The following is a 15443-nucleotide window of genomic DNA, read 5'->3' as shown; positions in this document are numbered from 1 at the left end:
GGGATTTGAATGCAAAAGAATGAAGTCAAGATATACCTGGAGTAACAGGCAAATTTGGCCTTGGAGTACAGAATGAAGCTGGGCAAAGGCTAACAGAGTATTGTCAAGAGAACGCATCGGTCATAGCAAACACCCTCTTCCAACAACACAAGAGACGACTCTACACGTGGATATCACCAAATGGTGAATACTGAAATCAAATTGATTATATTCTTTGCAGCCAAAGATGGAGAAGCTCTGTACAGTCAACAAGACAAGACCTCAGATCATCAACTCCTTATTTCAACATTCAGGCTTAAGTTGAAGAAATTAGAGAAAATGACCACTAGGCCATTCAGGTAGGACCTAAATCAAATCCCTATGATTATATAGCAGAGGTGATGAATAGATTCAAAGAATTAGATCTGGTAGACAGAGTGCCTGAAGAACTATGGACAGGGATTCATAACATTGTACAGGAGACAGTGACCAAAATCATCCCAAAGAAAAAGAAGTGTGAAAAAAGAAAAAGAAAACAGCAGGAAGGCAAAGTGATTGTTGGAGGAGGCCTTACAAATAGCTGAGGAAAAAAGAGAAGTGAAAAGCAAGGTAGAAGGGGAAAGAATACCCAACTGAATGCAGAGTTCCAGAGAATAGCAGGGAGAGATAAGAAGGCCTTCTTCAATAAACAATGCAAAGAAATAGAGGAAAACAATAGAATGGGAAAGACTAGAGATCTCTTCAAGAAAATTGGATATTCCAATGGAACAGTTCATGCAAGGATGGACACAATGAAGAACAGAAACAGTAAGGACCTGACAAGAAGAGATTAAGAAGAAATGGTAAGAATACACAGAAGCCAGAAAGAAAAACACCAATACAGTATACTAACGCATATATATGGAATTTAGAAAGATGGTAACAATAACCCTGTGTACGAGACAGCAAAAGAGACACTGATGTATAGAACAGTCTTATGGACTCTGTGGGAGAGGGAGAGGGTGGGAAGATTTGGGAGAATGGCATTGAAATATGTATAATATCATGTATGAAATGAGTCACCAGTCCAGGTTTGATGCACGATACTGGATGCTTGGGGCTGGTGCACTGGGACGACCCAGAGGGATGGTATGGGGAGGGAGGAGGGAGGAGGGTTCAGGATGGGGAACACATGTATACCTGTGGCGGATTCATTTTGATATTTGGCAGAACTACTACAATATTGTAAAGTTTAAAAATAAAATAAAATTTAAAAAAAAAAGATGAAAAAAAAAAAAGAATATACAGAAGAACTATACAAAACGGTCAATGACCCAGATAACCATGATGGTGTGGTCACTCATCTAGAGCCTGACATCCTAGAATGTGAAGTCAAGTGGGCCTTAGGAAGCATTATGACAAACAAAAAAGAGGAGGTGATGGAATTCTAGCTGAGCTATTTACAAATCCTTTAAATGATGCTGTTAAAGTGCTGCACTCAATATGTCAGCAAATTTGGAAAACTCAGCAGTGGCCACAGGTGTAGAAAAGGTCTGTTTTCATTCCAATCCCAAAGAAAGGCAGTGACAAAGAATGTTCAAATTACCATACAATGCATTCATTTCACATGCTATTGAAAGTGAAAAAGTGAAAGTTGCTCAGTCGTGTCTGACTCTTCAACCTAGGAAAAAACCCAGGAATTCTCCAGGCCAGAATACTGGAGTGGGTAGCCTATCCTTTCTCCAGCAGTTCTTTCTGACCCAGGAATCAAACCCAGGTCTCCTGCATTGAAGGCAGATTCTTTACCAACTGAACCACCAGGGAAGCCCCCATGCTAGTTAGGGTTATGCTCAAACTCCTTCAAACTAGGCTTCTAACTTCTAACTTCAGACTCCTTCAAACTAGCAGTACGTGAACTAAGAACTTCAGATGTACAAGCTGAGTTTAGAAAAAGCAGAGGGATGGTGGGATGATTTGAGAGAATAGCATTGAAACGTATATTATCATATGTGACACAGATTGCCAGTCCAGGTTTGATGCATGAGACAGGGTGCTCAGGGCTGGTACACTGGGATGACCCTGAGGGATGGGATGGGGAGGGAGCTGGGAGAGGGGTTCAGGATGGGGAACACATGTATACCCGCGGCTGATTCATGTCAATGTATGTCAAAAACCACTACAATATTGTAAAGTAATTAGCCTCCAATTAAAATTAATTAATTAATTTTAAAAAAGGAGAAAAGGCAGAGGAACTAGAGATCAAATTGCCAACATTCCCTGGATCATAGAGAAAGCAAGGGGATTCCAGAAAAACATCTATTTCTGCTTCATTGACTACATGAAAGTCTTTGACTGTGTGGATCACAGCAAACTGGAAAATTCTTAAAGAGTAGGGATTACCAGACCACCTTACTTGTCTCTTGAGAGACCTGTATGCAGGTCAAGAAGCAACAGAACAGGAAATGGAATAACTGGTTCAAAATTGGGAAAGGAATACAACAAGAGTGTATATTGTCACCCTTATTTAACTTATATGCGAAATGCTAGGCTGGATGAATCACAAGCTAGAATCAAGATTGCAGGGAGGGACGGGACATATATATACCTATGACTGATTCATGTTGATGTTTAACAGAAAACAACAAAATTCTGTAAAGCAATTATCCTTCAATTAAAAATAAATTAATTTTAAAAATTAAAAAAAAAAAAGACCAAGGTGTGAAAAGCCTTACCTGCCAAGGAATATGAGTTAAGGAATATAAGTTAAGGAATATGAACTTCAGCCTAAGCACAGTACAGAGTACCATGACCACACTGGGTGTTTTTAGAATTAAAAAAAGAAAAAGAAAGATTACAGGGAGAAATATCAGCAACCTCAGATATGCGGATGATACCACTCTAATGGCAGAAAGCAAAGAGGAACTAAAGAGCCTTTTGATGAAGGTGAAAGAGGAGAGTGAAAAGGCTGGCTTGAAACTTAACATTCAAAAAGCTAAGATCATGGTATCTGGTCCCATCACTTCATGGCAAATAGGAGGGGAAAAAGTGGAAGCTGTGACAGATTTTATTTTCTTGAACTCCAAAATCACTGCAGATGATGACCAGCGTGAAATTAAACAATCTGCTTTCTCTTTGAAAGGATTTGGGAGAATGGCATTGAAACATGTGTAATATCATATAAGAAACTAATTGCCAGTCCAGGTTCAATGCAGGATACAGGATGCTTGGGGCTGGTGCACTGGGATGACTCAGAGGGATGGTACGGGGAGGGAGGTGGGAGGGGGGTTCAGGATGGGGAACACATGTACACCCGTGGCGGATTCATGTTGATGTATGGCAAAACCAATACAATATTGTAAAGTACTTAGCCTCCAATTAAAATAAATAAATTTAAATTTAAAATAAAATAACAGAGAGGACCATAAAAAAAAAAAGGAACGCTATGACAAACCTAGACAGCGTATTAAAAAGCAGAGACATTACTTTGCTGACAAAGGTCCATATAATCAATGCTGTGGTTTTTCCAGTAGTCGTGTACAAATGTGAGAGTTGGACCATAAAGAAGGCTGAACACAGAAGAATTGATGCTTTCGAACTGTGGTACTGATGAAGACTCTTGAGAGTCCCTTGGACTGCAAGATCAAACCAGTCAATCCTAAAAAAAAATCAACCCTAAATATTCATTAGAAGGACTGTTGCTGAAGCTGAAGCTCCAGTACTTTGGCCACCTGATGCAAAGAGCTGACTCATTGGAAAAGACCCTAATGCTGGGAAAGACTGAAGGCAAAGCAGAAGGGGGCGACAGAGGATGAGATAGTTAGACAGCATCACCAATTCAATGGACACGAATTTGAGCAAACTCTGCAAGAGAACGAGGACAGGAAAGCCTAGCGTTTTGCATTCCATGGGATCAGAAAGAGTTGGACATGACTTAGCCACTGAACAAGAACAGCAAAATTCTCTTGGGAGGCAAGTCTCCTGTTGAGTCGTGTGTCCTATTTGGTACATCTTCAGTTTTAAGAAGACGAATGACTCTCCCTGGAGCTCAGCTGTTTATGAAAGTGTACAGTCTGGCCTTAATTGGCCTTGCAGGTTATCAGTGTGGGTAATTTTCCTCTCTTGGCCATTCCTTGCTCATGTATGGATGTGAGAGTTGGACCATAAAGAAAGCTGAGCACCGAAGAATTGATACTTTTGAACTGTGGTGTTAGAGAAGACTCTTGAGAGTCCCTTGGACTGCAAGGAGATCAATCAATCGTAAAGGAAATCAATCCTGAATATTCATTGGAAGGACTGATGCTGAAGCTGAAGCTCCAATACTTTGGCCACCTGATGCGAAGAACTAACTCATTGGAAAAGACCCTAATGCTGAGAAAGACTGAAGGCAGGAGGAGAAGGGGATGATAAAGGATGAGATGATTGGATGGCATCACCAACTTGATGGGCATGAATTTGAGCAAGCTCCAGGAGTTGGTGATGGACAGGGAAGCCTGGCATGCTGCAGTCCCTGGGGTCACAAAGAGTTGAACACGACTGAGCAACTGAACTGAACTGCTTATTAAAGATGAAGTTCTTTGAAAGCTGTGTGCTGCTTGGCCTCTTCCAGTTGTTTAGGCTTGGTATTCTGTTTTATCCTCAGATTAAACTAGGCCAACTTCGAGCTATTGAGTTGGCCAAAAAGGTCATTTGGGTTTTCTGTAAGATGTTATGGGAATTCCCAAATGAACTTTTTGGTCAACCCAATACATTCCTAGACCACCTTATTTTAATTTAGCCACTCTACACAGACACACACACATACTTAGCACTCATTGACAAAGCTATATAAAATAAGCAATTATATGGCACTCCTTATCATCATTTTATACAAATATCTTTGAGGACCCAGAGGAAACATCCCTAAAATCTTAGTATTAAGAAGATCTGGGATTCTCCTGGTTCATTTTATGGACACTATAAACCATTATAACAGTGCTTTGTGTTTAGTTTTATCTGTGAGAAATCTTGGGGATATGTCTGTAATCCTCTCCCAGCAAGCACATAAAACCTTAGGACATGCACTTTTTAGTATTTCTATCCTGGCTGCTTTTTATTGTTTTTTCCTTTGCTTATTTCTCCTTTGGCCTACAAGATTTTTAAAAAGATTTTTTCCTTTTTAAAATCTTGTACTTTGTAAAACTGCTTCAACTTTGTTTTAGAATGAGGCAAATGTAGAGAAATTAAGTACAATATTCATGATTTACCATTTGTTACAAACATATTGTCAATTTGCTTTTAGATTTCATTTTAAATTTCCTATCCTGTATGAAGTCAGATCTTTTACTGCTTTGTGATTGTCATGGAGTGAATCATTGCTGCGAATTTGAAGATCCCTTGGCCGCCATATTTTCACCCCAGAGTTAACATGACTGATTCAGTATAAATCTTTTTTTAAAAATTGGAGTATAGTTGCTTTAAAAATATGTCCGTTTTTGCTATACAGCAAAGTGAATTTCAGCCAGATGTATACATATATCCCCTCTTTTTTGGATTTCCTTCCCTAAGCACTGGGTAGAGTTCCCTGTGCTATACAGCAGGTTCTCATTAGTTATCTATTTATACACAGTAGTATAAGTATGTGAATCCCAATCTCCCAGTCCATCCCACCGCCCCACCACCTCCCACGTTGGTATCCATACTTCTGTTCTCTACGTCTGTGTCTCTATTTCTGCTTTGCAAAGAAGATCATCGGTACCATTTTTCTAGATTCTACATCTGTGTGTTAATATATGATATTTTTCTCTTTCTGACTTCCTTCACTCTGTATGACCGTCTCTAGGTCCATCCACCTCTCTGCATATGGCACTATTTTGTTCCTTTTTATGGCTGTTTAATATTCTATTGTATATGCAGCATAAATCTAAGAGCTTAGAGGAAGCAGAGGTTGCTTACTGACCCTCTTAATTCTTCAAGGGGCCCATTTTTTCGGCTTACTAAATTTAAATTTCAAGTACCACATTTAAACAGGTAGGCAGTTATATGTCAGCATAACAGTGGTTGGCCCATAAGGCCTGGGAAATGCCTAGCACTGCACCTGGTCCTTCACAAGACAGGCGTTCAGCAAGAATTTGGTGACTTAAATTTACTTGCGGTTTTTGTGTTTGGATCTAGAAGCATTTGTCTGCCCTGGTGGTCTGGGACTCGGTTGGGGAATGCAATCTGCTACTGTCTGCAATGACTTAACATCAGTGACACTTTCTGCTTTACTTTTCTCTTTCAGAATATGATCGATTGGGCTTCCTCCTGAAGTTGGATTCTAAATTGTGAGTAGAATGACCCAGTTTCTTGACTTTGTGATAGAGATCTGTGAGAGCTGGAGGCCGGCCTCAAGGGGCCAGCTCTCATCACTCCTGGGGCCTCTGTCCTCCGTCTGTCCGCTGAAGCTTAGAGCATGTTACAGTCTGTGGGTGCAAATATAAGGCCTTAGATTTGGCTGGCACAGGGAGCTGATTACAGAAGGAGCGTGCACCTCCCCCCACCACACCCCACTGGAGTTTGAAGGACAAGGAGGAAAGGCTTCAGCTGCAGAGTGGAGGCTGACTAAACCACGGCAGGAGACAGTGCAAAGCTTTCAAGACGCTTCGCAGCCAGGCATGCAAAGCCTTCTGTGCTCAGGTTTCCTCCCGGCTTTAACTCCTGTCTCTCTCCAACAGGTAGATCCTGGCTTTCCCTCTATCCTTGTATATGTTTATTATCCATGTCTCAAATCCCCTTTCCTTGTTTGTCCACTAGGAAAACTTGAGAACCACCTCCTTCCTATACAGAATTAGTTATCTCTTCCTCTGCTTCCTGTGAATTTTCTACCTCTGACACCCATCATTTCATTATACTATAATTAAGTATAATAGTTATTCATTTATCAAGAGTGCAGGCTCAGAGCCAGGCCATGCTTGATTCAAATCCCAGACTGCCATTTACTTTCTTTGTGATTTAGGGCTGACCACTTAACCACTCCGAGCCTCAGTTTCACCTGTAACACAAGGACCTCACAGGGTTGTAAGAACTGTACAGAAATGGTGAATTTACAGGGATTTTCAAATAAGTATCTCATTCTTTCAGAATCCTTCCCTATTCTGGCCCTCTTGGCCTCCTGAGCACCAGGGCAGCGCCAGCATATGGTTGTTAGGTGCTAAGTCAACACTGAACACATGGCTGCATGGCTGGCTGCATGGCTGCATGATGACAGGTGCCTGTGTGCCTCCCTCATTAGACTGGCTGCCTGGAGACTGGGCTGTACCCCTCTGTTCATGCCCTGTCCAGGACCCCCTCACATGGCCGGTGTGCAGTAAAGTGTTGCAGAACTGTCTGTGGCTCCTTGCTGTGGTTAGTCATCTTCATATACCCTTGCCCCTGTCCTGTACCAGACAGATGAGAAAGATCAGAATTGAGTCTCCTTTCTTTCCTCTCCTGCTTGAGGCCTTGACCACAGCTGCTTCTGATGGTGATGGCTGCACCCACATACAAGACACTAGCCCGGGGTTATTTGGCTTTCCCACTGAATGGTCTGGCATGTAGCCCCTTTTCCTGGCATCTGGCCTCTTGGCTCTGGTGCCCCACACCATGAGCTCAGGTGCTGCAGTTCTGCCAGCTTTTATACGTCATGGAGGCAGCCACAGGGAAGAGTGGTCTGTTCTGTCTACCAAGCTAGTGTACAGTTGTCAGCCACATGTTACCATCCAGGGAATGGGGCTTGATAATGCTAGGAATCTACAGGCTTCACCCTTAGAAAATCCTTAATTTAGTGCTCTGGGCAAAAAACAAATCAAGCATAAGCTATAAGCAAGTGAAATGCCCTCAGAACGGAAGAGATGTAGTAATTTACCAAGTCACATCACACTGATGAACAAAAGACGTGGTATCCAGGACGTGTTAACTATAGTGTTTAAGCTGTCTTCAGCAGTGTGAGAAGGGGGAATCGGAGGACACTTGGCCTGCTGTTCTGACAGTTGGGTGGTACGTGGTAGGCTCTTGTACAGCTTCCTTTTGTGTACCAGGCCGGTTCTATAAACCATTTGAGTCAACTTGGTCTTTAGCCTGGGGAATTGGCTTGGCTTCATTAGATTTACCTCAAAGGTCAAGGTACAAGCTCCAGCTTTCCTGCCTCATACTGAAAAGGCCTTTCTAGTCCAAGGTTATCTTCAGAACAAGATACAGACACATGGGAAAGGTTTTTATCTGTTCCAGGGAGAAGTTTCCAGGTTAAGGATTCTGGTTTTCAGAGGTAATTCCTTGGAAATATCCAGACCTCCCCTTACGAAGTCTTTCTCCGCTGTGTTGTGTTCTATTTCTGATGCGTAGGAAAGGACCTACGCTTGAGTCAGAACTGGATTTGAATTCCACCCCTTCTGCTTAGGATTATATAACCTTAGATAATTCATTTTTGCACTATGAATCACAATTTTCCCTTATCAAAAACATGAATAATAATACCCATTTCCTCAGGTTTTTATGAAGAATAAAAAAGAGTTCTATGAGTAAATATGCAAATGTAGAAATTTCTTATTTATCTTGATTGGATTCATTTAGCTTCTATCCTATAAGAATTCATGTGTTCTAGAAATTTTTCAGCCATTATCTTCTTTAAATATTGCCTCTGCCCAATTGTCTCTCTCTCTACTCCTCTTCTTAAACTCTGATTAAGTGGTAGACTTTCTCATTCTCACCTCTAGGTCTACTAACTTTCCATCTTTTGATCCTTTCTGCATTGAACTGGAATGCCAAAGGATTCAACATAAGGATAAACTAGAACTAAAACTGTACCCCTAAGCCAGGACTGCAGGAGAGGCTGCCTGCCGGGAACCAGCCCCGGCTGATCCAGGGTATTCGAAGGAGAGACGGCGTAGGCGAAGATCAGGAAACAATTGCTTAATTAAACGTTAATTAAGGATATAAAGAGTAATAGAATGAGGATAGCTCAGTGAGGAAATTCAGTGGAGAAAAGAGGCTGAAATAAGGATAGCTCAGTGAGGAAATTCAGTGTAGAAAAGAGGCTGAATAATTCAGCCAGAAGGTAAGAGAAAGAACGACTTGGTGAGACCAAGTTTCGGTGAACAAGGCCCGCACTTTATTTTCCAAAGTAGTTTTTATACCTTAAGTTATGCATAGAGGATAATGGGGGAAGGGGTAGAGTCATGCAGCAAGCCAGGCTTTCTTCCTGCAGACTTATCATATGCAAAAGCTTAGGTGATTTGCATCATCTTCTGGCCCGGAGGCCTGTTAACATTTTAAGACCTTTTCTTCAGAAAACTTATTTTTCTCTAAAGGTGATTGGTCAGGAGCCACCCTCCAAAAGCATTAGATAAAGTTGCATTCCTACAGAGCAAAGGTGTGGTGGGCTATAACAAGAAAAAGAATTAACTCAAGGGTCCCAGGTTACAAACATTAAAGCTACTACTTATACCAATTATATTAATCAATACACTGCCAGGGACACAGCAGGTAAGGGATATGGAAACTTAGCAGCAAACATTGGCCCAACAAGTGAAAATCCCTTCACCAATACAATTTCTAATCAATCTTTTAACTACTCAAAAGAATGTGTATTTAGACAGTTTAGAACATCTCCTGCCTCTCACAGTTGGGAGGCTCTGAACAATCACATGTGGCCGGAAAAACCTATTCAGGCAGGCTAGAGGATTTCCAAAGGAGTTTGTAGGTTAAACACTGTCACACCCAGGAATTATTAACTGAAACTGTAAGCTAACTCTTTTTTCAGAGAGAGGTAGTGGGGGACAGCCCCCCGTAAAGTCAGAGGTGTAGGTGAGAGCACAAAGCAGAAAGTAGGCAGACTCTGGTTTTGGGTGTAAATGCTCGAGAATTTCCAGGGGGACTCCTGAAGCTCGATCCCGCCTTTGCGTATGCCGAGCCTCCTTCCTCATGACCTTTGTCATGGGCGGGGTTCCTCACGCTGGCTCCCGGCAGTGATAGAATTCCAGTTGAGCTATTCCAGATCCTGAAAGATGATGCTGTGGAAAGTGCTGCACTCAATATGCAATATGCAATATGCACTCAATATGCAATATGCCGGCTCCCGGCAGCTGCCAGAGCTCTAAGTGGATTAGGGCAATAAGTCAATAAAGAGGAAACAGTTGATATTCACAGCCTGGGCTCTCATACTCAGTTGGTCCACAGAACCTCAAGCTGTGAACTCTGTCTAAGGTACTCCAAACTGGCCATGCCTCCAAGCATGATAAAAGCAAATGCAATTCCTCTCTGGAGGAAGACATGAATTTCTCATGAATAACTTTTCAAGGAAATGAACGGCTCACAGGAAAAAATAACTAAGCACACAAGGAAATAACACTTCTTTAGAGAGAACCATGAACAACAACAGATGACAGAGGGGGACCCACAAAGACTTCCGAAATTAGAGTTATCAGACACAGTTTATAAAGTAATTAGATACTCTGTATTTAAGGAAATAAAGATAAGATTGAACGATACATGTAATAGGGGCTTCCCAGGTGGTCAGTGGTAAAGAATCTGCCTGCCAATGCCAGAGACACAGGACAACAGGTTCGATCCCTGGGTTGGGACAGTCCCTTGGAGAAGGAAATGGCAACCTGCTCCAATATTCTTACCTGGAAAAATTCCATACATGGAGGAGCCTGGCAGGCTACAGTCCATGGGGTTGGAAAGATTTGGACATGACTGAGCAATTGAGCACAAGCATTCATACATGTAATACGGAACTATAAAAAGCAAAGTATTAGATTAGAAAGACAGAATTGAAAAATACAGTGACCAAAATTAAAACCTCAGTAGACGTATTTAGCAGCAGGTTCAGTTCAGTGCAGTCACTCAGTCGTGTCCGACTCTTTGCGACCCCATGAATCGCAGCACGCCAGGCCTCCCTGTCCATCACCAACTCCAGGAGTTCTTTCAAACTCATGTCCATCGAGTCGGTGATGCCATCCAGCCATCTTATCCTCTGTTGTCCCCTTCTCCTCCTGCCCCCAATCCCTCCCAGCATCAGGGTCTTTTCCAATGAGTCAACTCTTCACATGAGGTGGCCAAAGTATTGGAATTTCAGCCTCAGCATCAGTCCTTCCAATGAACACCCAGGACTGATTTCCTTTAGAATGGACTGGTTGGATCTCCTTGCAGTCCAAGGGACTCTCAAGAGTCTTCTCCAACACCACAGTTCAAAAGCATCAATTCTTCGGTGCTCAGCTTTCTTCACAGTGCAACTCTCACATCCATACATGACCACTGGAAAAACCATAGTCTTGACTAGATGGACCTTTGTTGGCAAAGTAATGTCTCTGCTTTTGAATATGCTATCTAGGTTGGTCATAACTTTCCTTCCCAGGAGTAAGCGTCTTTTAATTTCATGGCTGTAGTCACCATCTGCAGTGATTTTGGAGCCCAGAAAAATAAAGTCTGACACTGTTTCCACTGTTTCCCCATCTATTTCCCATGAAGTGATGGGACCAGATGCCATGATCTTTGTTTTCTGAATGTTGAGCTTTAAGCCAACTTTTTCACTCTCCTTTTTCACTTTCATCAAGAGGCTTTTTAGTTCCTCTTCACTTTCTGCCATAAGGGTGGTGTCATCTGCATATCTGAGGTTATTGATATTTCTCCTGGCAATCTTGATTCCAGCTTGTGCTTCTTCCAGCCCAGCGTTTCTCATGATGTACTCTGCATATAAATTTTAATAAGCAGAGTGACAATATACAGCCTTGACGTACTCCTTTTCCTATTTGGAACCAGTCTGTTGTTGCATGTCTAGTTCTAACTCTTGCTTCCTGACCTGCATATAGGTTTCTCAAGAGGCAGGTCAGGTGGTCTGGTATTCCCATCTCTTGAAGAATTTTCCACAGTTTGTTGTGATCCACACAGTCAAAGGCTTTGGCATAGTCAATAAAGCAGAAATAGATGTTTTTCTGGAACTCTCTTGCTTTTTCCATGATCCAGTGGATATTGGCAATTTGATCTCTGGTTCCTCTGCCTTTTCTAAAACCAGCTTGAACACCAGGAAGTTCACGATTCATGTATTGCTAAAGCCTGGCTTGGAGAATTTTGAGCATTACTTTACTAGCGTGTGAGATGAGTGCAACTGTGCAGTAGTTTGAGCATTCTTTGGCATTGCCTTTCTTTGGGATTGGAATGAAAACTGACCTTTTCCAGTCCTGTGGCCACTGCTGAGTTTTCCAAATTTGCTGGCATATTGAGTGCAGCACTTTCACAGCATCATCTCTTTCAGAATTTGAAATAGCTCAACTGGAATTCCATCATCTTCACTAACTTTGTTCGTAGTGATGCTTCCTAAGGCCCACTTGACTTCACATTCCAGGATATCTGGCTCTAGGTGAGTGATCACACCATTGTGATTATCTTGGTCATGAAGATCTTTTTTGTATAGTTCTTCTGTGTATTCTTGCCACCTCTTCTTAATATCTTCTGCTTCTGTTAGGTCCATACCATTTCTGTCCTTTATCGAGCCCATCTTTGCATGAAATGTTCCCTTGGTATCTCTAATTTTCTTGAAGAAATCTCTAGTCTTTCCCATTCTGTTGTTTTCCTCTATTTCTTTGCATTGATCGCTGAGGAAGGCTTTCTTATCTCTCCTTGCTATTCTTTGAAACTCTGTATTCAGATGCTTATATCTTTCTTTTTCTCCTTTGCTTTTCACTTCTTTTCACAGCTATTTGTAAGGCCTCCCCAGACAGCCATTTTGCTTTTTTGCATTTCTTTTCCATGGGGATGGTCTTGATCCCTGTCTCCTGTACAATGTCACGAACCTCATTCCATAGTTCATCAGGCACTCTATCTATCAGATCTAGGCCCTTAAATCTATTTCTCACTTCCGCTGTATAATCATAAGGGATTTGATTTAGGTCATACCTGAACGGTCTAGTGGTTTTCCCTACTTTCTTCAATTTAAGTCTGAATTTGGCAATAAGGAGTTCATGATCTGAGCCACAGTCAGCTCCTGGTCTTGTTTTTGCTGACTGTATAGAGCTTCTCCATCTTTGGCTGCAAAGAATATAATCAATCTGATTTCGGTGTTGACCATCTGGTGATGTCCATGTGTAGAGTCTTCTCTTGTGTTGTTGTAAAAGGGTGTTTGCTATGACCAGTGCATTCTTTTGGCAAAACTCTATTAGCCCTTGCCCTGCTTCATTCCGTATTCCAAGGCCAAATTTACCTGTTACCCCAGGTATTTCTTGACTTCCTACGTTTGCATTCCAGTCCCCTATAATGAAAAGGACATCTTTTTGGGGGTGTTAGTTCTAAAAGGTCTTGTAGGTCTTCATGGAACTGTTCAGCTTCAGCTTCTTAGTACTATTGGTTGGGGCATAGGCTTGGATTACCGTGATATTGAATGGTTTCCCTTGGAAACGAACAGAAATCATTCTGTTGTTTTTGAGATTGCATCCAAGTAATGCATTGGATTAGATACAACTAGCAGCAGATTAGATACAACTAAAGACAGGATTAGTGACCTGGAAGCTAAGTCAGAGGAAGTGACCTATAACAAGATTGTCCAGCTCTTTTTGTAGAGTCAGATGGTCAATATCTCTGAGTTTTGGGAGTTTTGCTATCTCTGTCACACCTGTCTCCGCTGATGTGTTGTGGAAGCAACCATAGATAACACATACAGATGAGTATGGCTTAGCTGTATTCCAACAAAACTTTTTATTTATGGACACTGAAATTTTAATTTAATGTTATTTTTATGTCATTAAGTATTATTCTTCTAATTTTTAAACCCACCATTGAAAATGTAAAAGACATTCTTATCTCACAGAAACAGATAGTGGGTCAGATTTGGCTCACAAATCATACATGCTGGCCCTTCACTGAGAATGCAGCACAGATATATCTGCATGGGAATTGCCTCTCCACCCCAGGTGTTTTTTATTCTTGAAATTCTATTGCAGTTGACCCTTGAACTGAAGTGCATCCACTTATATGTGGATTTTTTTCAACAGTACACAGTTCAGTACTATACAATCTGTGACTGAATGAATTGGAGCACGCAGAATCATGGATATGGAGGAACCACATATGTGGTTATATGCAGATTTATATGTGCAGATTTTGACTGTGTGGAGGGTCAGCACCCCTAACCACTTGTTTTTCAAGGGTAAGCTGTTTATACAAATACATTTAAAATACCTCTATATCAAATGACACTTCAAAAACCTGGAAAGAAGTATCTTGGATTTTTTTTTTGTTCTTCATTATATTCTTCTAATTATGTTTTTGTGTAATAAGTGGTTTCTGTTTCCTTTGAGAATTCCCTGCTGCTTGTGTCTTTATGACAAAATCACTTGTCAGGACTATGAAAATTGTTCAGAATACTTATGGAGCTGTACAAGATCTTTTCCTTTAACAGCAGGCTGTATTCTTCAGGAAGGCAGTATTTTTTTGGAGGTTAAAAATGTAGACTGTGGAATCAGATGTGGATTTTTAAAGCCCCGTTCCACATCTTACTAGCTGTAATCTTGAGTGAGTTATTTAACCGCTAGCCTGTTTCCTAGTATAAAGTGGGGATAAAAGTAATCACCCAAGGTTGAGATACAACCTGTGCTGTACCCTTATCAGTGTCTGGTAACCTGGGAAGCATATACCCCAAAATGAGACCTGAACCTCAGCTTGCCTCCTGCCCCAGACTTCATTTATTCACTTGTTCACTTAGAAAATATTTCTTGAAAAAAAAAAAGAAAATATTTCTTGAGTACTGACTGTATGGTTTGTTATTGGGATAAAACTGAAAATTCTAAGCCACATGAACAGCCTTACAGGCTTGGTTGGAAAGGATGTGTTGTGAGCTGAAGTGTAAGTGAAGTGGGAGGGAGTGAATGAGAACAGCAGGGGAGGGAAGAAAGTAGTACTTCTGGATAGTATGAGCAATGAACAGGCTTTCATTTTGGTTCATATTTATTCATTTATTTGGCTGTGCCGGGTCTCTGTTGAGGCATGTGGGATCTAGTTCCTGACCAGGGATCAAACCTGGGCCCCTTGCCTTGGGAGCATGGAGTCTTAGCCACTGGACCACCAGGGAAGTCCCTTTTTTGTTGTTTGTTTTTGTAAAGAAAGATGACATACTAGTGACTCAGAAGCATAAATGGAGTACAAAGAGGGTATGAGGGATCTTCAGATGCATAGGGTATAGAAGAAAGAGCTGCCTCCATCACAAGGCTGTAGAGGAAATGGTGTTTTCAGGGGAGACCCAGGTTTCTAGGAAATTAGAAGATGGAAGGAACATTCACTGAAGAAGTTGAGGCTGTAAGGAAATGAGGCTTTATGGGAGACAATGGTGAGTTATAGTGTGGTGATGGGGGAGAGAAGTGAGAGACTGGACCAAGGAGAAGCAGAGAGCAGTGACTTGGGCACAAAAGAACTGATGAGGGTGGCATCGAGGGAGTAAATAACAGGATGTGAGGGTGGCAAGTTGGGTTTTGTTGGCCTCATAGTTGTCCAAGAATTGTCCG

At 41.6% G+C, this 15443-nt stretch overlaps 1 protein-coding gene across 10 annotated transcripts in view; it reads left to right on the top strand.

Annotated features, from left to right (window-relative positions):
* ST3GAL3 (ST3 beta-galactoside alpha-2,3-sialyltransferase 3) overlaps nt 1-15443 on the top strand; it is a 213882-nt gene that overhangs the window by 105521 nt on the left and 92918 nt on the right. For all 10 annotated transcript variants that reach the window (XM_027537519.1, XM_027537521.1, XM_027537520.1 and 7 more), the window contains one exon: nt 6218-6260. In XM_027537519.1, the coding sequence (XP_027393320.1) occupies nt 6218-6260 (43 nt within the window). The remainder of the gene's footprint in view (nt 1-6217; nt 6261-15443) is intronic.

The sequence above is a fragment of the Bos indicus x Bos taurus genome, chromosome 3 (assembly GCF_003369695.1).
Source record: "Bos indicus x Bos taurus breed Angus x Brahman F1 hybrid chromosome 3, Bos_hybrid_MaternalHap_v2.0, whole genome shotgun sequence".
In the NCBI taxonomy this organism is placed as follows: domain Eukaryota; kingdom Metazoa; phylum Chordata; class Mammalia; order Artiodactyla; family Bovidae; genus Bos; species Bos indicus x Bos taurus.
The sequence above is the reverse complement of the archived record's forward strand: the minus strand, read 5'-3'. Positions and strand labels throughout refer to the sequence as shown.